The sequence below is a fragment of the Mobula hypostoma genome, chromosome 8, assembly GCF_963921235.1.
Source record: "Mobula hypostoma chromosome 8, sMobHyp1.1, whole genome shotgun sequence".
NCBI classification, from domain to species: Eukaryota; Metazoa; Chordata; class Chondrichthyes; order Myliobatiformes; family Myliobatidae; genus Mobula; species Mobula hypostoma.
Genome location: NC_086104.1, coordinates 113,118,579 through 113,141,064, shown reverse-complemented (window position 1 = coordinate 113,141,064; position 22,486 = coordinate 113,118,579). Strand labels below are relative to the sequence as shown.

Below are 22,486 nucleotides of genomic sequence, written 5' to 3'. Positions count from 1 at the left end.
ACAAGAATCCCCAGATCTCTCTGAGCATGTAATAACTTGCTTAATCCGTAAATTTTTTGCCTGCCCATTGTCCTCTGTCACCTTCTCCTTTCGGTTTGATACTGATACGTATATATCATGCATCAAATGGTGTGAGCTCCCACAATAATTTCAAAGAGCTCTTTACTTATTTAGAACATGAAACATTACAGCACAGTATAGGCCCTTCAGCCCACAATATTGTGCTGATCTTGAAAGTAACTCTAGTATCAAGCTAACCCTTTCCTCCTACATATCCTTCCTTTTTTTTCAATCATCCATGTGCCTGGCTAAGAGATTCTTACATGCCCCTAATGTATCTGCCTTTACCAGCATCCCTCCACGCACCCACCACTCTCTGTGTATCAGAATCAGGTTTAATATCACTGATGTATATTGTGAAATTTGTTGTTTGGGTGGCAACAGTACATTGCAACCCATATAAATTACAATAAGAAATAGATACATAAATTAAATTCAATAATAAGTGCAAAAATAATACGAAAAAGAAGAGAAAGTGAAGTAGTGTACATGGGTTCACAGGCACAGAGGAAAAGAACACACCTCTGACATGTATACCCTCGAAACCTCCCTTCAATCAGCTTAAAATTATGCCCCCTTGTATCAGCCATTTCCGCTCTGGGAAACAGTCGCTGGCTGTGTTTGTTTGTTTATTTATTTATTTAGTTCTTTATCTGTACCATATTATTGTTGCTCTAGGTCCAATTCCCCCTGCAAATGTCTGTCAGTCTATGTCTCAGAATCTTAGAGTCAAACAGCACAAAAAAGGCAAAGGTAAGGTGGCTTCTGAGCTAGTTCCATTCACCTGAATTTGGCTTATAAATCTTGCAACCTTTCCTATCAAACATCTTTTCAGTGATGGAAACAGGCCCTTGGGCCTATCACAAACATTGAACATAGGTCTCCAAACCATCTATCAATGCAAGTGTCTCTACTGTGCCCACCTTAACTACTTGGCAGCTCATTCCAAGTATGCACCTCCCTGCAAAAACACCAGTGGTCAGGGTCAAATTGCAGCCACTGCCTGTAAGGAGTGTGTATGTTCTCCCTGTGACTGCATGGCTTTCCTCTGGATAAGATAAAACTTTATTTATTCCAAAGGAAATTATTTTTGCAAGATTGCTTAGTCACAATTATATACTTCAACATTCAAAATGTAAGCATTGAGGTACAAAAACTACAAAATGTGCATTAAAAAGTAATAGTGCAAAATACAGATGTGCAATGAAACCATGTACAGTACTTATATCCTTAGGGAGGAGTAGTTGTAGAGTGGTATAGCCACAGGGAGAAAGGATCTCCTGTGACATTCAGTGGTGCACCTCAGTGGAATCAACCTGTTACTAAAGGTGCTCCTCTGTTTGTCCATTGTGTCATGGAGGGGGTGGGAGGGATTGTCCATAATGCTCCGTGGCTTCAAAGGTTTCAAAGGTACATTTAATGTCAGAGAAACATATACATTCTGAAAAGCTTTTTCTTTGCAACCATCCACGAAAATCAGAGGAGTGCCCTCAAAGGATGAATGAGTTATATGGGAGGCAAGGTTTAAGGGTCGGCACAACATCGTGGGCCGAAGGGCCTGTACTGTGCTGTACTGTTCTATGTTCTATGACAGTTAAATATGAGAACCCCAAAGTGTCCCCCAGCTCCCCTCCCTCTGTAAGCAGCAGCAAACAACAATCCCCCCTCCCTCCACCGGCAAAAAAGAAGCATCAGCACCCACCATCAAGCACTCAAGTATGAGCAAAGCAACAGTAAAGACACAGACTTGAAGTTACCCCAAAGACTACATTGTTCACCCGGCACTCGACATATCACAGGCTCTCTCTCTCTCGCTCTCTCCCTAATAAGGAGAAAGAGATGTCCCTGTTTCACAGCGAGAGGGGAGACATAACAAATAACTCACTGGTTTATGATGTTAAAAGTCCGTTGTGTTGCTTTTTCTGAGATCTGTGCCCAAAGATCTGCAGCATCCTCCTCTCAAACACAACCACCAGGAAATCCAGTTCCACTACCAGTACAGAACCAGCCTTCCTGATGAGCTTATCGATCTTCTTGGCATCAGCTGCTTTCACCCTGCTATCCCAGCAGACTGCAGCGTAGAATATTATGCTGGCCACCACTTAGTTGTAGAACATCTGCGGCATAGTACCACAGACATTGAATGACCGAAGCCTCCTCAGAAAGTACCATTAGCTCTGTCCCTTCTTGTACAGAGCCCCTGGATTTTCAGTCCAGTTCAGTTTATTGTCTGGGTGAGTTCCCAGGTATTTGTAGTCCCAGACAACTTCCACATCCATTCCCTTGATGGAGATGGGAATGCAGGGTGCTTTCACCTTCCTGAAGTCCACCACCAACTCCCTTGTCTTAGTGATGTTGAGTTGTAGGTGCTTCAGCCCACACCACTCAACAAAGTTGTCCACCACTGTTCTGTACTCAGCCTCTTGACCCCGGTTTATACAGCCCACAACGGCTGAATCACCCAAAATCTTCTGCAGGTGGCAGGGCTCCAAGTTGCACCTGAAGTCCAAAGTGTAGACGGTAAACAGGAAGTCCCCTGAGGTGCCCCTGTGCTGCTGACCACAGTATCTGATACACAGCTCTGCAATCTCACGTACTGTGGCCATTTGGACAGGTAGTCTGTAATCCAGGACGCTAGAGGAGCATCTCCTGCATCTCCGTGAGCTTACTCCCTAGTAAAGCAGGTTATATGGTGTTAAGGGCACTGGAGAAATCAAAGAACATGATTCTCACAGTGCTGCCAGGCTCATCCAGATGGGTGTACGCCCATTGAAGCAGGAAGATAATGGTGTCCTCGACTCCAGTGTGTGTCTGGTAAGCAAACTGCAGGGTTGTATATATGTAGTCAGATGATGATAAATTTGAACTTGAATATAATTTTGACTGGAATGTAAAGATTAGAAGTAGTTTAAAGTGCAAGAAATAGCAATCTTCACTGATGCAGAGTAAAGACTTGATTATAGGGGTCTAGACAGGGTAAGCCTTGAGCAATGGATTAGAGATTAGCTTTATTTTCCACATGTATATGAGACATTGATATGTACAGTGAAATGTGTTGTTTGCATTGATGACCAGCACAGATCAAGGATGTGCTGGGGGCAGCCCACTAGTGTTACCGTGCCTCCAGCATCAACATAGCATGCCCACGTTTATTAACCTTGCATCCCTGGAATGTGGGAGGAAACCAGATCACCCAGAGAAACCCATACAGTCACAGGGAGAACATACAAAACCCTACAGGCAGTGGGGATTGAAACTCTTACCACCCACTGCAAGAAGGTCCAAAGATTTACATTAATTGGAAGGGTTAGATGGAAGTTACAAATTGTTGCCTGGAAGGGTTGTTGAGGCAGAAGACTTCACCACATTTAAGAAGTACTGGGAAGAGGGGTTTGCAAGCTGTAAGCTGCGGGTCCCTGGACTGAGCTGGGAAGGGGAAACCAAATGAGCTGTGGCTTTGACTATTCCAGGCATGATGGGGCAAATTCCCACCTCACTGTCATAAACCTCAATGGAAGGCTGGTGTTATGTCTCACTGTCTCCTTCCCTCAGGCAAAATAGAAATAAATTGATTGATTCAATACCATTCTGCTCCTTAATTACTGGATCTAAGGTTAACAGCTGTTCAGACAAGGGGCAGCCAAACAATACACACACTTTTTTCCCAGTCCTGATGAAGGATCTCGGCCCAAAACATCGACTGTACTCTTTTCCGTAGATGCTGAGTTCCTCCAGCATTTTGTGTGTGTTGCTTGAATTTCCAGCATTGCAGATCTTCTCGTCTTTGAGCTAAACAATACAGTTTTGTTTTATCACCCAAATTCACTGCACCAAATTTCAATGTAAAAATTACCAAATTCATTACTTTTCATTAATTCTTGACTAGCAATTCATTCACTGGTTTCAAATCCATCAGTAATTCCATTCCAGTTTTAACTTTAATAGCATGATTTAAACATTTCCCCGTGCAGTGATTCAGATTTTCTTATTAATGATTAATAGTAGAGACAAAGACAGCAGAGGGGAAGAGTCTGCTGGTGTATCCTTCTTATCAAAATCTCCCCATTGCTCCCGCCCCTGCTGCACTTGTTCCTTTACACTGCTGTCAGTTTGGAAAGTTAAACCAGGGCAAAAACTTACACAGTAAATCACAGGGCCCTGGGGAATGTTGTGGAACAGAGAGATATTGGAGTACAAGCACATTTTTACTTGAAAGTGGTGACACAGGTAGACAGGGTGGTAAATAAGGTGGAACAAAGATTAACCTAGACAGGGTGCTGAAAACATTCACAAGGATGTTGCTGGGACTGGAGGGCTTGAGTTATCAGGAGAGACTGAATAGGCTGGGTCTATTTTCTATGGAACAAAGGAGATTAACAGAGTTTATAAAATCACGAGAGTTATAAATAAACTGGATTCTTAGTGTGGGCAAGTGTAAAACTGAGAGGGCGGTAAGTGTTAGGCTGTCAGAGGAAGTGATGTAGCTGGGTATAATTATGTTTAAAAGACATTTGGACAGCTTGTAGATATGAAAGCTTTAAATTAGGGGTTCCCAAGCTTTTTTATGCCACGGACCAATACTATTAAGCAAAGGGTCTGTGGACCCCGGGTTGGGGACCCCTGCTTTAGAGGGATATAGGCCAATGCAGGCAAATGGGATGAGCTCAGGTAGGCACCTTGGTTGGCATGGACAAGTTTGGATGTAGGACCAGTTTCTATACTGTACAGTATATCTCTTATGACTTCAGTTCATTTGTAATCAAATAATGTTACTCTATATTTAACAATCTTCAGGTACATTTGTGGTATCCATGAAATTTCAATATTTAACACAGACACAAGAGATGCTGCAGATGCTGAAAATTTTGAGCAACACTCACAAAATAAGGCCATATGGATCAGAATAGGCCATTTTGCCCATTGAGTCTGCACCATCGTTCGACCATGGCTGATTTATTATCCTTGTCAACTCCATTCTCCTTACGTCTCCTCATAACATTTGATGCCCTTACTAATCAAGAATATAAGACATGGGAGCAGAATTAGGCCATTTGGCCCATCAAGTCTGATCTGCCATTCGATCCAGTCTGACTTATTTCTCTCAACCCCATTTTCCTGCTTTCTCCCCATAACCTTTGATTCCCTGACTAATCAAGAACCTATCAACTGAGGCTTTCTCAGTCGCTCTGTGCATTTTCTATTATAATTACTTTAAATGTGAAGCGGGCAGTCTAGGACACTTGTTTGGACACAGAATCTGGTTTAATACCACCAGTATAAGTTACAGAGTCATGGAGAAGTACAGTACGGAAACAGGCCCTTCGGCCCATCTAGCCCATGCCAAAGCATTTAAACTGCCTATTCCCATCGACCTGCACCTGGCCCATAGCCATCCAAGAACCTCACAACCATGTTGTGAAATTTGTTTTGTGGCAGCAGTACACTGGAATACATGGTAATAAAATCTATAAATTACAGTAAGAAGTACTATAAATGTTAAAAAATAAATATGTAGTGTGTTACGTACCCCATAACTGGGTTGCCAAACCAGCAGAAATGGACCACTCAGTTGGAGTCTGGTTAACAGAAACTAATAAAGTTTTATTAAAGAAACACGGTACTCTAATCGTACAGATATAAATGCAACAGGTTAGCAATGATAAAACACACATGTACACAGAACTAGGGTAATAGGAATCAATCAAGCTCTATCGCAGTCTAGGAGTAAAATGATCAGTCTCAGGTGATGCAGAGTTCAGTTCAGTTTAGTACAGTTCGCAGTAATCACTGTTGTGCCGTTGGAGAGAGAGAAAGAGAGATAATATGCAAATCTGATTCAGACAGACCTTTGATGTTCTTCGCAGTTAGCTTTTGGGCGAATGCTTTTAACGTCTTCTGTGGTCACTGGCTGTGACCCCTCTATTCCAGATACGATCGTTCTTCCACGGTGCACCCGGCACCCAGGCAAGGGCGGACACACACACCAGGTTCCTGTCGATCGTACCTTTTCACCCTGTGCGTCTATGGACGGTTCCCACGACCAGACCTCCAAAACTCCCACCAACTTGTGGGGGCACACTGCTCTTCCAGCGTCTCGTTATCTCGTGATCTCGTGGTGTGTGGTGCCTTAGCGAAACTGTTCTTTTTATCCCACTGCTGGGGTATCGCCTGTCCATCAAACTTCAAACAGTTCAGGTTCAAAGCAACCGGTCTGTCAATATTCTGAAATGTGTTTCTTTCTCCTTAATCTCTCTCTTCTCTCTTATTAGCATTTTGAATGTTTCTCCATTGTCTCACTTATCTCTCTCATCAGCATCAATCTTCTGATAACTTGGTTTGTCGTCACAAGTGCAAAAGAGAGAAGGAAATATAGTGAACAACAGGAATTCTGCAGATGCTGGAAATTCAAGCAACACACAGAAAAGTTGCTGGTGTACGCAGCAGGCCAGGCAGCATCTCTAGGAAGATGTACAGTCGACGTTTCAGGCCGAGACCCTTCGTCAGGACTAACTGAAGGAAGAGTTAGTAAGAGATTTGAAAGTGGGAGGGGGAGGAGGAGATCCAAAATGATAGGAGAAGACGGGGGGGGGGGATGGAGCCAAGAGCTGGACAGGTGATTGGCAAAAGCGATACGAGAGGAACATGGGACAGGAGGTCCGGGAAGAAAGACAAGGGGGGGAGGAACCCAGAGGATGGGCAAGGGATATAGTTAGAGGGACAGAGGGAGAAAAAGGAGAGTGAGAGAAAGAATGTGTGTATAAAAATAAATAACAGATGGGGTATGAGGGGGAAGTGGGACATTAGCGGAAGTTAGAGAAGTCGATGTTCATGCCATCAGGTTGGAGGCTACCCAGACGGAATATAAGGTGTTGTTCGTCCAACCTGATTGTGGCTTCACCTTTACAGTAGAGGAGGCCGTGGATAGACATGTCAGAATGGGAATGGGAAGTGGAATTAAAATGTGTGGCCACTGGGAGATCCTGCTTTCTCTGGCGGACAGAGCGTAGGTGTTCAGCAAAGCGGTCTCCCAGTCTGCGTCGGGTCTCGCCAATATATCGAAGGCCACATCGGGAGCACCGGACGCAGTATATCACCCCAGCCGACTCACAGGTGAAGTGTCGCCTCACCTGGAAGGACTGATTGGGGCCCTGAATGGTGGTAAGGGAGGAAGTGTGAGGGCATGTGTAGCACTTGTTCCGCTTACAAGGCTAAGTGCCAGGAGGGAGATCAGTGGGGAGGGATGGGGGGGACGAATGGACAAGGGAGTCACGTAGGGAGCGATCCCTGCGGAAAGCAGAGAGAGTGCGGTGGAGGGAAAGATGTGCTTAGTGGTGGGATCCCGTTGGAGGTGGTGGAAGTTACGGAGAATAATATGTTGGACCCGGAGGCTGGTGGGGTGGTAGGTGAGGACCAGGGGAACCCTATTCCTAGTGGGGTGGTGGGAGGAGTGAGAGCAGATGTACGTGAAATGGGGGAGATGCGTTTGAGAGCAGAGTTGATAGTGGAGGAAGGGAAGCCGCTTTCTTTAAAAAAGGAGGACATCTCCCTTGTCCTAGAATGAAAAGCCTCATCCTGAGAGCAGATGCGGCAGAGACGGAGGAATTGCGAGAAGGGGATGGCGTTTTTGCAAGAGACAGGGTGAGAAGAGGAATAGTCCAGATAGCTGTGAGAGTCAGTAGGCTTATAGTAGACATCAGTGGATAAGCTGTCTCCAGAGACAGAGACAGAAAGATATAGAAAGGGGAGGGAGGTGTCGGAAATGGACCAGGTAAACTTGAGGGCAGGGTGAAAGTTGGAGGCAAAGTTAATAAAGTCAACGAGCTCAGCATGCGTGCAGGAAGCAGCGCCAATGCAGTCATCGATGTAGCGAAGGAAAAGTGAGGGACAGATACCAGAATAGGCACGGAACATAGATTGTTCCACAAAGCTCCACTAAGGAGCACCAGGCCATTGTCTCCCACACCATTACCGACTTTATCCGCTCAGGGGATCTCCCATCCACTACTACCAACCTTACAGTTCCCACACCTCGCACTTCCCGTTTCTACCTCCTACCCAAGATCCACAAACCTGCCTGTTCTGGCAGACCTATTGTCTCAGCTTGCTCCTGCCCCACCGAACTCGTTTCTGCATACCTCGACACGGTTTTATTCCCCTTTGTTCAATCCCTTCCTACCAATGTTCGTGACACTTCTCACGCTCTTAAACTTTTCGATGATTTTAAGTTCCCTGGCCCCCACCGCTTTATTTTCACCATGGATGTCCAGTCCCTATATACTTCCATCCCCCATCAGGAAGGTCTCAAAGCTCTTCGCTTCTTTTTGGATTCCAGACCTAATCAGTTCCCCTCTACCACCACTCTGCTCCATCTCGCAGAATTAGTCCTTACTCTTAATAATTTCTCCTTTGGCTCCTCCCACTTCCTCCAAACTAAAGGTGTAGCTATGGGCACCCGTATGGGTCCTAGCTATGCCTGCCTTTTTGTTGGCTTTGTGGAACAATCTATGTTCCGTGCCTATTCTGGTATCTGTCCCCCACTTTTCCTTCGCTACATTGACGACTGCATTGGCGCTGCTTCCTGCACGCATGCTGAGCTCGTTGACTTTATTAACTTTGCCTCCAACTTTCACCCTGCCCTCAAGTTTACCTGCTCCATTTCCGACACCTCCCTCCCCTTTCTAGATCTTTCTGTCTCTGTCTCTGGAGATAGCTTATCCACTGATGTCTACTATAAGCCTACTGACTCTCACAGCTATCTGGACTATTCCTCTTCTCACCCTGTCTATTCCAAAAATGCCATCCCCTTCTCGCAATTCCTCCGTCTCCGCCGCATCTGCTCTCAGGATGAGGCTTTTCATTCTAGGACAAGGGAGATGTCCTCCTTTTTTAAAGAAAGGGGCTTCCCTTCCTCCACTATCAACTCTGCTCTTAAATGCATCTCCTCCATTTCACGTACATCTGCTCTCACTCCATCCTCCCGCCACCCCACTAGGAATAGGGTTCCCCTGGTCCTCACCTACCACCCCACCAGCCTCCGGGTCCAACATATTATTCTCCGTAACTTCCGCCACCTCCAACGGGATCCCACCACTAAGCACATCTTTCTCTCCCCCGCCCTCTCTCTGCTTTCCACAGGGATCGCTCCCTACGTGACTCCCTTGTCCATTCGTCCCCCCATCCCTCCCCACTGATCTCCCTCCTGGCACTTAGCCTTGTAAGCGGAACAAGTGCTACACATGCCCTCACACTTCCTCCCTTACCACCATTCAGGGCCCCAATCAGTCCTTCCAGGTGAGGCGACACTTCACCTGTGAGTCGGCTGGGGTGATATACTGCGTCCGGTGCTCCCGATGTGGCCTTCGATATATTGGCGAGAGCCGATGCAGACTGGGAGACCGCTTTGCTGAACACCTACGCTCTGTCCGCCAGAGAAAGCAGGATCTCCCAGTGGCCACACATTTTAATTCCACATCCCATTCCCATTCTGACATGTCTATCCACGGCCTCCTCTACTGTAAAGGTGAAGCCACACTCAGGTTGGAGGAACAACACCTTATATTCCGTCTGGGTAGCCTCCAACCTGATGGCATGAACATCATTGACTTCTCTAACTTCCGCTAATGTCCCACCTCCCCCTCGTACCCCATCTGTTATTTATTTTTATACACACATTCTTTCTCTCACTCTCCTTTTTCTCCCTCTGTCCCTCTGACTATACACCTTGCCCATCCTCTGGGTTCCCACCCCCCTTGTCTTTCTTCCCGGACCTCCTGTCCCATGATCCTCTCGTATCCCTTTGGCCAATCACCTGTCCAGCTCTTGGCTCTATCCCTCCCCCTCCTGTCTTCTCCTATCATTTTGGATCTCCCCCTCCCCCTCCCACTTTCAAATCTCTTACTAACTCTTCCTTCAGTTAGTCCTGATGAAGGGTCTCGGCTTGAATCGTCGACTGTACCTCTTCCGGGAAATATAGTGAGGAAGTGTTCATGGGTTCATTGGCCATTCAGAGGGAAAGAACCCGTTCCTGTGAAGTTGAGTGTGTGCCTTCAGGCTCCTGTACCTCCTCCCTGATGGTAGTAATGAGCAGAGGGCATCTCCTGGGTGATTTGGGTCATTAATGATGATGCCTCCTTTTTAAGGCATTGCCTTTTGAAAGTGTTCTGGATGTTGGAGATGTTAGTACCTGTGATATAGCTGGTTGAGTTTACAACCTTCTGCAGTCTTTTCTGATCCTGTGTCGTGCCCCCTCCCCCCCCATACCAGATGGTGATACTACCAGTTAGGATGCTCTCTGTGGCACATCTGTAGTAATCTCCTTAAACTCCTGATGAAATATAACTGCTGTCGTGCCAGAGATGTTAACACCCAGGAACTGGAAACTGCTGACCCCTTGAACTGCTGAATATTGTGTTGTGCCTTCCTTTTTCTGACTTGTTTCTTTATTTACAGATAAAAGATACAGTTCAGCAACTCTACAGTCAAGTTTGTGACATACTAAAGATCCGCGATGATCACTTCTTGGGACTGAGTGTGGTACAGAGTAAGTTGCAATAGTGTTAGCCTTTCTTTTGTGAGAAAACTTCCAGTGAAAGGTGTGGCTAACTGATGGTTCTTGTCAAACACTTCATCTTAAATAACTTTGTAGAGATGCATGTATGTGAAACTTCATTTTGAAGATTAAAGATTAGCTTTGTCACATGTACATTGAAAGATGTGTCATTTACCTCAACGACCAACACAGTCGAAGGATGTGAGGGGGGCAGCTCACAAGCATCGTCACCTTTCCGGCACCAACATAGCTGGCCCACCACTAACCCATACACCTTTGCCTACCACATCACTCACCTTTGGAAACCCGTGCGGACATGGGGAGAATGAACAAACTTCCTCCAGACGGGGCGGGAATTGAATCCTGATTGTTGGTGCTGTTAAGCATTATGCTATCTGCTATGCAACCTTTGACCTCTACAATAATCTTAAGAAGGTAAATGAAGTGTTCAAGTAGATGAATAGAATTGGGATTCATCTTATCTTAAGGTAGAATGTTTTTTTCATTTTATTTTCAGTTAAGAGGAGAAATTTCTTTAGCCAGAGGGTGGTGAATCTGTGGAATCTGTTGCTACAGCTGTAGAGTCATTGGATATATTTAAGGTAGAGTTTGATAGGTTCTTGATTAGTCAGGGCATCAAAGGCTATGGGGAGAGGGCTGGAGAATGGGGTTGAGAGGGATAATAGATCAACCACGATGGAATGGCGGAGCAGACTCATTGGACCAAATGGCCTAATTCATCTGACTTATGGCTTTATGGTCTTCTGTGCATTATGGTTCCATTAGCAATGAAATTTTTAAAATTCTGCTGGGCAAACAACACTGTCACCGTCTCTGGGTTACTATTATCTAACAGATTAATGAGCCAGCCACATGTACAGACTAGGGATAGAAGAGCAGGTAAGAATCCTATGGTAAGTGATTCGCTCGTTGACATGCCAAACCTTTCCACCAATGACAAGGCACAACTCCAGAACTATGTAAGAATGCTGTCCATTTGCCTGGACCAGTGTAAATTGACACTATCCAGGGTAAAATAGCCTGCTGTTTGGTACTTTCTGCATGGCCTGAAATATGCTTTCCCTTCAGTACAATGCAATGATGCATCTCCAAATGCAATGATGCATCTCCAAATGCACTGCACTTACTCACCTGGGTTATTTCAATAGCATCTTCCAAACCAATGGCTTCTGTGAAAGGGCAAATGTACAGAAATACTGTCTTGTCAGCGCAATTGCTTTGCAGAACCAGCTTTCACCAATTGGGGTTCAATGTAAGGAGTTTGTATGTTCTCCTGTGACCACATGGGTTTCCTCCAGGTGCTCCAGTGTCTCCCACATTCCAAAATGTATGGTTAGTGTCGGTGAGTTGTGGGCATGCTGTGTTCGCACTGGAAAATGTATGGTTAATGTCGGTGAGTTGTGGGCATGCTGTGTTGGCACTGGAAGCGTAGCGACATTTGCTGGCTGCCCAGCATAACCCCAGCTGATTTAACACAGCGATGCATTTCACTGTATGTTTCAATGCACATGTGACAAATTAAAACTAAATCTCTTTAATCTTTATCTTGGTTTGGAAATATATGTAGCCTGGGGAAAAAGTACATACTCAGGACAACAAAGACTTTTTCAGGTTTTAATTCCTTTACATGTTTAAGTGCCAGAAGAGGGTCGCGAAACCAAATGAACAAATTTACAACCAGTTCTTGCCGTTACAATCTCAGTTTAACTTTTGATACACACCCTTGTGTATGGACAGAATTGCGTATGCAGTTTAAAAATACCAGAACTAATACGGTACTGATACGGTACAAATATGGTAGTGGCAATCCTGAAGGAACAACATGAGAATCCCACCCACCCTGCATCTTATACATAACAGCGAAAAATGTAAGCGAATACATCTCATCTAAGACGTACACACGTGCTGAACTTCCGAATAGAGACTAAACATTCACGCTACACGGTTACATGCACAATCAGTCCCGATTCAATAAAGTTAGACTAAAGGTACACTTTGGCACAACTTTTACAAGGTATTGCCTTGGTAGTTAAATTACAGGGGGACTGACCTACTTGGATGGTGAGGAACTTGGTGTAAGCCACCCTACTCGGTGTTGATTTCTTCACTCGTGGAAATCTAAAGCATCCACATGTAAAACACGTCAAATTACCGATATTCTCGATCCACCAACAAGCATAAATGAATTCACATGGATATTGTCAATTAATGCTCACCTTTCCTCACCATGCCCAGCACACTTTGGGAGGGATCCACTTCCAACACCTTACCACGTCTTCAGCAGAAAACAAAATGGTTTCCCCACTATCCCGCGCGTGCGTAATGACATCACCATCTCCCTTAAAGGCACAGACAACTGTTCTAGCATTACCCGGATGGCTGCCTAAGTACACTTTTAATGATACTGAATAAGATCTGATGGTCACCCAGTTACATATATCAACACTTCATAGTTGCTAGGTTGAAATTCAGGAACTTCCTTGACAACAGAACTGTGTGAGTACATTGACCGCAAAGACTGCAGTGGTTCAAGAAAATGTCTCCCCACATCTTTTCACAGGGATAGTAAGAAATAGTGGTTAAACTTCCAGATCTCAGAGGAATTCAGAATGCAAAGAAATGAAAAGAATGGTTCTTTGTGCATCAACATTCTGATTAGTTTGTGGTTTATTGGTTTGTTGATATTTGCCAATGAAATATGTTGTTCAAATTGAACGCCTTCATTAAAATATTGATGGTTCCACCTCATATTGTAGGGTCATGCGATGAAGCCCCCATGTCATCAGCAAAGTTATGCGTATAGTGTAAAGGTTAAAGTTTAAAGTTTGTCACGTGTATACTGTATGTACCATTTGTGCCAGCGTTGTGCCCCCAAGTGTCACCACTCTTCCAACTCCAACATAACATGGCCACAACTCACTAACCCTAACCTGAATGTCTTCGAGACGTGGGTAGAATGGAGTCTCAGTCAGTCGTGGAGAGAAACAAAGTCCTTACAGACAGTGGTGGGCATGGAACTCCAATCTTACAGCTGCTATGGTAGAGTTGCGCTAACTGCTATGCTTTTAGTCTAGTAAAAGGAAGTTTAGGAAAGTAAAGTCTCCGTAAGGATGAATATTTACCACTTGACTCAAGAACAGGGTCATAATTCAAAAGTGCTAGGTAAAGGAAACAGACGAAGTGAGTAAAAATTGTTTAATACACAGAGAGGTTATAATCTGGGAATCATCGTGTGTAAGGGTCACAGAAACAGTCAGTCAGGATTTTCAAAAGAAAATTAGTGAGATAATTGAGTAAAAATAACTTGTAGGCTCTGTGGGAAGAGCAGAGAAGCAGAACTAAATGGCATCCTTTACAATCAGAATCAGAATTGGGTTCAATATCATGGGCATATGTTGGGAAATTTGTTAACTCTGAGGCAGCAGTACAATACAATACATAAGACCTATGAACATTGTTAGGCCATTCAGCCCATTGAGTCTGCTCCACCATTCCACCATGGCCTATCCCAGATCCCACTCAACCCCATGCACCTGCCTTTTTGCCATAACCTTTGATGTCCTGACCAATCAGGAAACTATCAACTTTCACTTTAAATATACCCATGGATCCTTAGCTGTCTGTGGCAGAGCATTCCACACAAAATAATAGAGAGAACAAAAATCTGTGAATTACAGTAAGTAAATATATATGTATTAAGTAGTTAAATTAAATCAACAGTGCAAAAAGATATAAAAAAGTAGTGAGATAGTTTTCATGGGTTCAATGTCCATTCAGAAATCGGATGGCAGAGGGGAAGAAGCTGTTCCTGAATCAGTACTGAGTGTGTGCCTTCAGGTTCCTGTACCTCCTTCCTGACGGTAGCAATGAGCAGAGGGCATACTCTGACAGCACAGACATAGTACTATCTGAAACCACATAACTCAGAGTGACGTGCAGGTCATATTTTCCATTGATTTTGTTACAAATAATCTAAAGTAAACTACTCTAAAAGTGAATAACTAAACACTATATCCATATTTTTTAGACAATGAACACATTTTCATGGACTTGGAGCAGAAGCTAAACAAATATTTTCCCAAGGAATGGAAGAAAGAAACAAGCAAAGTAAGTCTTATTGACTTTCTGATACATCCTTAGCAACAAATTTTCAAACATTTTAGGTGTCCTGGTGTACAATCCTTCATTGTTCATCTTATAAAATAACAGATCTACAAATATGCCTTTGCATGTGACTGTGACTCTGTGTGAGTGTGTGTGTATTGGTGAAGCCCGACATAGATTGGGAGACCGCTTCGCCGAGCACCTATGCTCCATCCACTTCATTATGTACCTCTAGGTCAGGGGTTCTTAACCTTTTCGATGCCACGGACTCCTTTGGCTGTCTGGTGAAGACTATGGACCCTTCTCAGAATAATATATTTAAATATAGAAAATGAAATTCATAGGATTACAGAAGTAACAAAGGCACAGGGACTGCTAATACTACTGCGGTTTGTTGCCTAAGGTCATCAGTGAAGGAAATGCTAAATTTCAATTTGAGGTTAGTGAAATTAAAGATGTAATTTTTTCCCATCCAAGTTCATGGACCTCTTGGAGTCTATCACGGACCTCCGAGGGATCCATGGACCCCAAGTTAAGAACCTCTGCCCACATCCAGCGGGTGACAGTTCTGTGGGCAAAAACAGCTTGTAATGAGAGAGGTCAGAGAAGAATGACCAGATTGGTTCAAGGTGACAGGAAGGCAACAGTAACTTAAACAACCACCGTTGTAACAGTGGCGTGTAGAAGAGCATCTCAAATCTTGAAGTGGATGGGCTACAGCAGCAAAAGACCATAAACATGCATTCAGTGGCTTCTTTACGAGGTGCACGAGGTAATAATAAAGTGGCTACTGAGTGTATTCTTCACTTTGACAACACCTTTGATCATGTACACAGTGATCCTCCCATTCTGACTGAATCTCGCCACTCATAGCACAAAGATTGCACTTTTCATGGTCTTACATGGCGAGGTGAACTGTAACCCCAGATGTTACACTTGTCCCGCAGAGCAGAGCTGGGAAAGTCAAATAGTTCATAAGACCACAAGTCAGAGAAGCAGGATGAGGCCACTCTACCCATCAATCTGCTCTGCCATTCCATCATGGGTGATTTACTATCCCTCTCAATCTCATTCTCCTACCTTCTCCCCATAACCTTTGACACCCTGATTAATCAAGAACCTATCAACCTCCGCTTTAAATACACCCAATGACTTGGTTGCCACTGCAGTCTGTGGCAATGAATTCCACAGATTCACTGGCCTCTGGCTGAGGAAATTAATTGGTCCCCATGTGGTAGGTGCTGAGGTCCTTGGGTCAGGCTGCTCAACCATCAAAGACCTCTGAGCAGTTTTTCACCTTCTGATCATCCGTCACTTAAAATTGTTCAAAATATTAATGAAAACTCTGAGAAATAATGAACTTACTAGAAAAAGAAATTAAAACTATCAAGTAAGTTAAAAGTAAAATCAGGCTATTTCCCTGGGATTACCATTTCATAGAATGATAGAATTGTACAGCACAGAAGTGTGTCCTTTCAGCCTAACTTATTCATGCCTATCTATACTAGTTCCATTTCATAGAGTCATAGAGCACCTCACCACAGAACCAGGTCCTTCGGCCCATCTATTCTGTGCCAAAATGTTATTCTGCCCAGTCCCATTGACCTGCACCTGGACCATAACCCTTCGTACCCCTCCCATCCTGACGAAGGGTCTCGGCCTGAAACGTCGACTGCACCTCTTCCTACAGATGCTGCTTGGCCTGCTGCGTTCACCAGCAACTTTGATGTATGTTTCATAAAATTTGCCTGCATTGTATCTGCCTCCACCTGCATTGTATCTGACAGCTCATTCCAGACACTCATCCCTTGATTGTGAAAAAAGGGTCATTCAAGGTCAGCGGCACAATCAGCTGAAAAATTGCAGCACATTTCTCAGTCATCCTCAGAGTAAAGACAAGGGACTGGCTCATCGTGTTTGTTGTCCACTCCTGAGCCCAGCAGCAAAGAAGTTGTTCAGATGCATCGTTTTTTGACTACAGCATAGAGACCAGTAGGCTGAAAATCAATACAAGCCAGCAAAGTGTTTAAAATGTGTTTGTGGCATGAATTATTTAAACTTGGATTATTTCAAATCAAGTTAAGAAGCTTTCTGGTTTTGTTAAATTGTTTTTGAAAGTTCAAAGTAAATTTATTAGATCATCAAGATACATATATGTCACCATATATCACCCTGAATTCATTTTCTTGCCAGCATTGACAGTAGAACAAAGAAATACTATAGAATCAATGAAAATCTATACACAAAGATGGACAGGTAACCAATGTGCAAAAAGAAATCTGCAGATACAAATAAAATAAATAATAATAATAATAAATAATATTGAGAACATGAGTTTGTAAAGTCCTTGAAAGTGAGGCCATTGGTTGTGGAATCGGTTTAGTGTTGAGATGAGTGAACTTATCCCCTGTGGTTCAGGAGCCTGATTGTCGAAGGGTAATAACTGTTTCTGATTCTTAAACCTGGTGGTATGGGTCCTAAGGCAGCAGCGAGAAGAGAACATGGCCTGAATGATCAGAGTCCTGGATGATGCTTCATTCTGGCAGCACTCATTGTAGCATTCTCCCACCAGTTCTTAAATCAAGCCAGGAAGCAATGGTTTTGTTGAATAGTTCACTCTTGAATATATCTTTCCAACCCACCATTTTGTAGAATGGTTCTTTAGCCCCATTCTGGAGGGTTAGAATACAAGAAGACTTTAATTTTGGCATATTTTAAATTCCAGTAATCTCACTTCCTTCTATCTTTTCCACAGAACGATGAAAAGGTTGGCTCTCCATTTGTCGTTTGTTTAAGAGTGCAGTACTATGTAGAAAATGGAAAAGTAATAAGGTATTGACTTCCTATTTAACAGATTTGGAAATATAAATCAAAACGTAGAACAAATTAAGTGTTTTATGAAAGTAAAAATCTGAAAATTTGGGGCAGGTCCCTGTCGCAAGCAGAGCAGGGTTTGGGACCAAATGGCTTGGTGGGGAAGGATCACACTTTAGGGTTCGGAACTGGCGTATGTCGTGAACTTTGTTGTTTTGTGACAGCAGTTCATTGCAATACCTGATAAAAACCTGTAAATTACAATAAAAATAAAATTATATAATTTATATTTACAGTATATATAAAGGGTAGCAGGGTGGAAATGTGGTGATACATCTCTACCATAGGAGGTGTAAAGCATTCCTTCCCTCCACTGGTCTGCAGGTCACCACTGGGCAAGGTGTAGCACCTGTTTATCCCCCGAGTCAGAGTCAGGTGAAGCCATGGGGGCAGGTGGTGGATGGTCGTATGAGCAGCTGGTGCAGATCACAAGTCCTGGTTATGTGACCACTGATGCCAGGCAGACAATCCATGAAGAGTATTGATAATGGCTGGAGTCACTTGTAAACACACTGCCCAGAAGAAGGCAAGGCGAACTGCTTCTGTAGAAATATTTGCTAAGAACAATTATGGTCCACAATTGCTCACGTCATATGACACAGCACATAACCAACGAATAAGTATATATAAAATTAGTAGTGCAAAAAGAGAGCAAAACAGGAAAAAAGGTGATGTGCTGTACATGGGTTAATTGTTCATTCAGAAATATAACGGTGGAGGGAAAGAAACTGTTGCTGAAACGTTAAACGGGTGTCTTCAGGCTCCTGTACCTCCTCCCTGATGGTAGCAATGAGAAGAGGCTGTGTCCTAGGTGATGGGAGTCCTTAATGATGGATGCTGCCTTTTTGGGTTCTCGCCTTTTGAAGATGTCCTTGGTGCTGAGTTTGCAACTTTCTTAAGTTTTTTTCTGGTACTGTGCAGTGACCCTCCATATCAGATGGTGTTAGAGTGTTACAGTTGTAAAGGGAGGGGCAGAGTTGGGTGAGGAAACACCTCAGTTATTGTACCATCCGAGGGGGCCACAAGTGGCAACGGTCCTATTGGTTTTAAGGAATGCAATCGAATCGTACTGATGTCGGAATGTAAAAGATTGAATGATTTATACTTGTAAATATTTTTATCATGAATAAAGTTTATTTTGATAATTTAACAAAGTTATGTTAAAGAAGGAAGCACCAGATGTGCTAGAAATGATTCTATGGGTCACTGAATGTTCCCAATTTTCAGACAATGTTGTACTTGTGAGTTGGACAATGGTGTTGTAGATTCAGCATGTTTCCGATTTTACCCCTGACTGCAGGTTGATGTGAAGATGCTCTTAAGGTTCCTTCCTGTTGTGTATTGCTCAGCTGCTGGTGCCTGTGGCAACTCAAGATTCAAGATTTTTATTGTCATTCAACAGTATGAGTTCAAAAGAGAATGAAATGACTGTTACTCAAGATTCAATACAGCATAAAAACATAATTAAGATAAAAAAACAGTCAAAGCAATCCTATAAAACAGTGTCCTGATGAAGGGTCTTGGTCTGAAACGTCGACTGTTCATTCATTTCCATAGATTCTGCGTGACCTGCTGAATTGCTCCAGCATTTTGTGTGTTACAGTGTACAAGTAATTGATAAGTGTGGCTGTATATACAGAAGTACAATTGTGGTGGGGATTCTTGTGATTAAAGTTCTTGACTGGCTGATTTGAAGCAAATTTCTTCACCTTTCCAAATCTTAGAACACATCTGTCCCCTTTCCTCTTTGACTCATACATCCACAAGTGACTTTCCTCTCTGCTTCTTATAAATGGAATAAGGTAAATGAATTCATAGCACAGTTACAGATTGGCATGTATGACATTTTGGGCTGAAAGAAGATTATAGCTGGGAGCTTAACATCCAAGGGTACACATTGTATTGAAAGGACAGACAGGAAGGCAGAGGGGGTGGTGTTACTCTGTTGGTAAAAAATGAAATCAAATCAAATCATGAGAAGGAGGTGAGATAGGGTCGGAAGGTGTTGAATCACTGTGGACAGAGCTCAGGAACTGCAAGAGTAAAGAGACCCTGATGAGAGTTGTATACAGACCCCCAAAGAGTAGTAAAGATGTGGCCTACAAATTACAACAGGAGATAGAAAATGCATGCCAAAGGGGCAATGTTACAATAATCATGAGGTATTTCAATATGCAGGTAGATTGGGAAAATCAGATTGGAGCTGGATTCCAGGAGGGGGAATTTCTAGAAAGCCTGCGAGGTGGCTTTTTAGAGCAGTTTATGGTTGAGCCCATTAGGGGATCAGCTATTAGGGGATTGGGTGTTGTGCAATAAACAAGAATTGATTAGAGAGCTTAAGGTAAAAGAACCCGCAGTGGGCCAATGATCATAATATTATAAAGTTCACATCCAATTTGAGAAGGAGAAGCTAAAGTCAGATGCATCAGTATTACAGTGGAGTAAAGGATATTACAGAGGTATGAGAGAGGAGCTGGCCAGAATTGATTGAAAAGGAACACCAGCTGGAATGATGGCAGAGAGGTGATGGCTGGAATTTCTGGGAGCAATTCAGAAAGTGCAGGATAGATACATCACAAAGAAGATGAGATATTATAAAAGCAGGATGATGCAACTATGGCTGACAAGTGAAGTCAAATCCAACATAAAAACCAAAGAGAGGGCATATAATGGAATAAAAATTAGTGGAAAGTGAGAGGATTGAGAAGCTTTCAAAAGCCAACAGAAAGCAACAAAAAAGTCATAAAGAGGGAAAAGATGGAATATGAAGGTAAGCTAGCCAATAATATCAAAGAGGATACCAAAGGTTTCTTCAGATAGATAAAGTGTGAAGGAGAGACGAAATGGATATCAAATCACAGGAAAATGCTGGAGAGGTAGTAATGGAGGACAAGAAAATGGTAGGTGAACTGAGTAAGTATTTTTCATCAGTCTTCACTGTGGAAGACACTAGCAGTATGCCAGAAGTTTGAGAGTGTCAGGGGCCAGAAGTGTGTGAAGTTGCCATTACTAGAGAGAAGGTGTTTGGGGAACTGAAAGGTCTGAAGGTAGATCAGTCACCTGGATCAGACGGTATATACTCTAGGGCTCTGAAAGAGGTGGCTGAAGAGATTGTGGAGGAATTATTGATGATTTTTGAAGAAACAGTTGATTTTGACATGGTTCTGGAGGACTTGAAATTTGCAAATGTCACTTATCTCTTCAAGAAGGGAGAGAGGCACAAGCACAGAAATTATAGGCCAGTTGCAACACACACAAAATGCTGGAGGAACTCAGCAGGTCAGGCAGCATCTATTGAAATGAATAAACAGTCAACATTTCAGGCCGAAACCCTTCTTCAGGACTGAGAAGGAAGGGGGAAGATGCTAGAATAAAAGGTTGGTGGAGGGAAAAGAGGCTAGCTGGAAGGTGATAGGTAAAGCCAGGTGGGTGGGAAAAGTCAAGGGCTGGAGAAGAAGGAATCCGATAGGAGAGGAGAGTGGACAATAGGAGAAAGGGACTCTGGTTAAAGTAATAGGCAGATGAGAAAAGGTAAAATGTCAGAGGGGGAATGAAAGGGATGAGGAGAATTTGTTTACTGGGAGGAGAAATTGAGTTTCATACCATTAGGTTAGAGGCTATCTAGACTGAATATAAGGTGTTTCTCCTCCACTCTGAGGGTGACCTTGGCACATGGGAATTGGAATTGGAATTGGAATTAAAATGTTTGGTCACTGGGAAGTCCCACTTGTGGCAGGTGGTGTGGATGTGCTGAACATAGCGGTCCCCCAAGTTAGTCTGACCTCAGTAGTTGGGAAGATGTTGAAGCTGATTGTTAAGATGTGGCTTTGGGGTGCATGGGGGCACATGTGTTTAGGCCATAGTCAGCATGATTTCTTTAAGGGAAAATCCTGCCTGACAAATTCTTTGAGGAAATAACAAGCAGGATAGACAAAGGAGATTTGGTGGATGTTGTGTACTTGGATTTTCAGAAGGTGTCTAACAAGGTGCCACACATGAGGCTGTTTAAGAAGTTAGAGCAGAAAAGATACGTGTGTGAATAGCACATTGGCTGATTGGCAGGAGGCAAAGAGTGGGGAAAAAAGGGTGCCCTTTCTGGTTGGCTGGTGGTGAATAGTGGTGTTCCACAATGGTCCGTTTTGGGACCGCTTCTTTTTACAATATAGTCAATGATTTGGATGATGGAATTGATGGCTTTGTGGCCAAGTTTGCAGAACGATACAAAGATTAGGTGGAGGGGCAGGTAGTGTTGAGGAAGCAGGGAGGCTAAAGAAGAACTTAGACAGATTAGGAGATTGGGCAAAGAAGTGGCAGATAGAATACATTGTCGGGAAGTGTATGGTCATGCACTTTGGTAGGAGAAATAAAAATGTAGACTTTTCTAAATGGAGAGAAAATTAAAAACTCTGAGATGCAAAGGGGCTTTGGGGTCCTTGTGCAGGATTCACTAAAGGTTAATATGCAGGTTAAGTCAGTGATGAAGGCAGCAAATGCAGTTAGCATTTATTTCAAGAGGACTAGGATATAAACGCAAGGAAGTAATTATAAAGCACTGGTGAGGCTTCACTTGGAGTATTGTGAGCAGTTTTGGGCCCTTTATCTAAGAAAGGATGTGCTGACTTTGGAGAGAGTTCAAAGGAGAATGATTCCAGGATTGAAGGACTTGTCATATGAGGAGTGTTTGATGGCTCTGGCCTTAACTCGCTGGAATTCAGAAGGATGGGTGACCTCATTGAAACCTATCAAATGTTGAAAGACCTTAATAGAGTGGATGGGCAGAGGATGTTTCCTTACGTGGGGGAGTCTAAGACCAGGGGACACAGCCTCAGAATAGAGGGATATCCTTTTGAATCGAGATGAGGAGGAATTTGTTTAGCC

General features: G+C 43.4%; 1 protein-coding gene across 5 annotated transcripts in view; it reads left to right on the top strand.

Moving 5' to 3' along the window:
- zgc:172136 (uncharacterized protein LOC566376 homolog) overlaps window positions 1–22,486 on the top strand; it is a 128,450-nt gene that overhangs the window by 63,320 nt on the left and 42,644 nt on the right. For 4 of the 5 annotated variants that reach the window (XM_063056619.1, XM_063056622.1, XM_063056618.1 and 1 more), the window contains exons 3-6: window positions 739–813; window positions 10,510–10,600; window positions 14,658–14,737; window positions 17,490–17,566. In XM_063056619.1, coding sequence (XP_062912689.1) covers window positions 739–813; window positions 10,510–10,600; window positions 14,658–14,737; window positions 17,490–17,566 — 323 coding nt within the window. The remainder of the gene's footprint in view (window positions 1–738; window positions 814–10,509; window positions 10,601–14,657; window positions 14,738–17,489; window positions 17,567–22,486) is intronic. The other variant, XM_063056623.1, reaches the window with a different exon arrangement.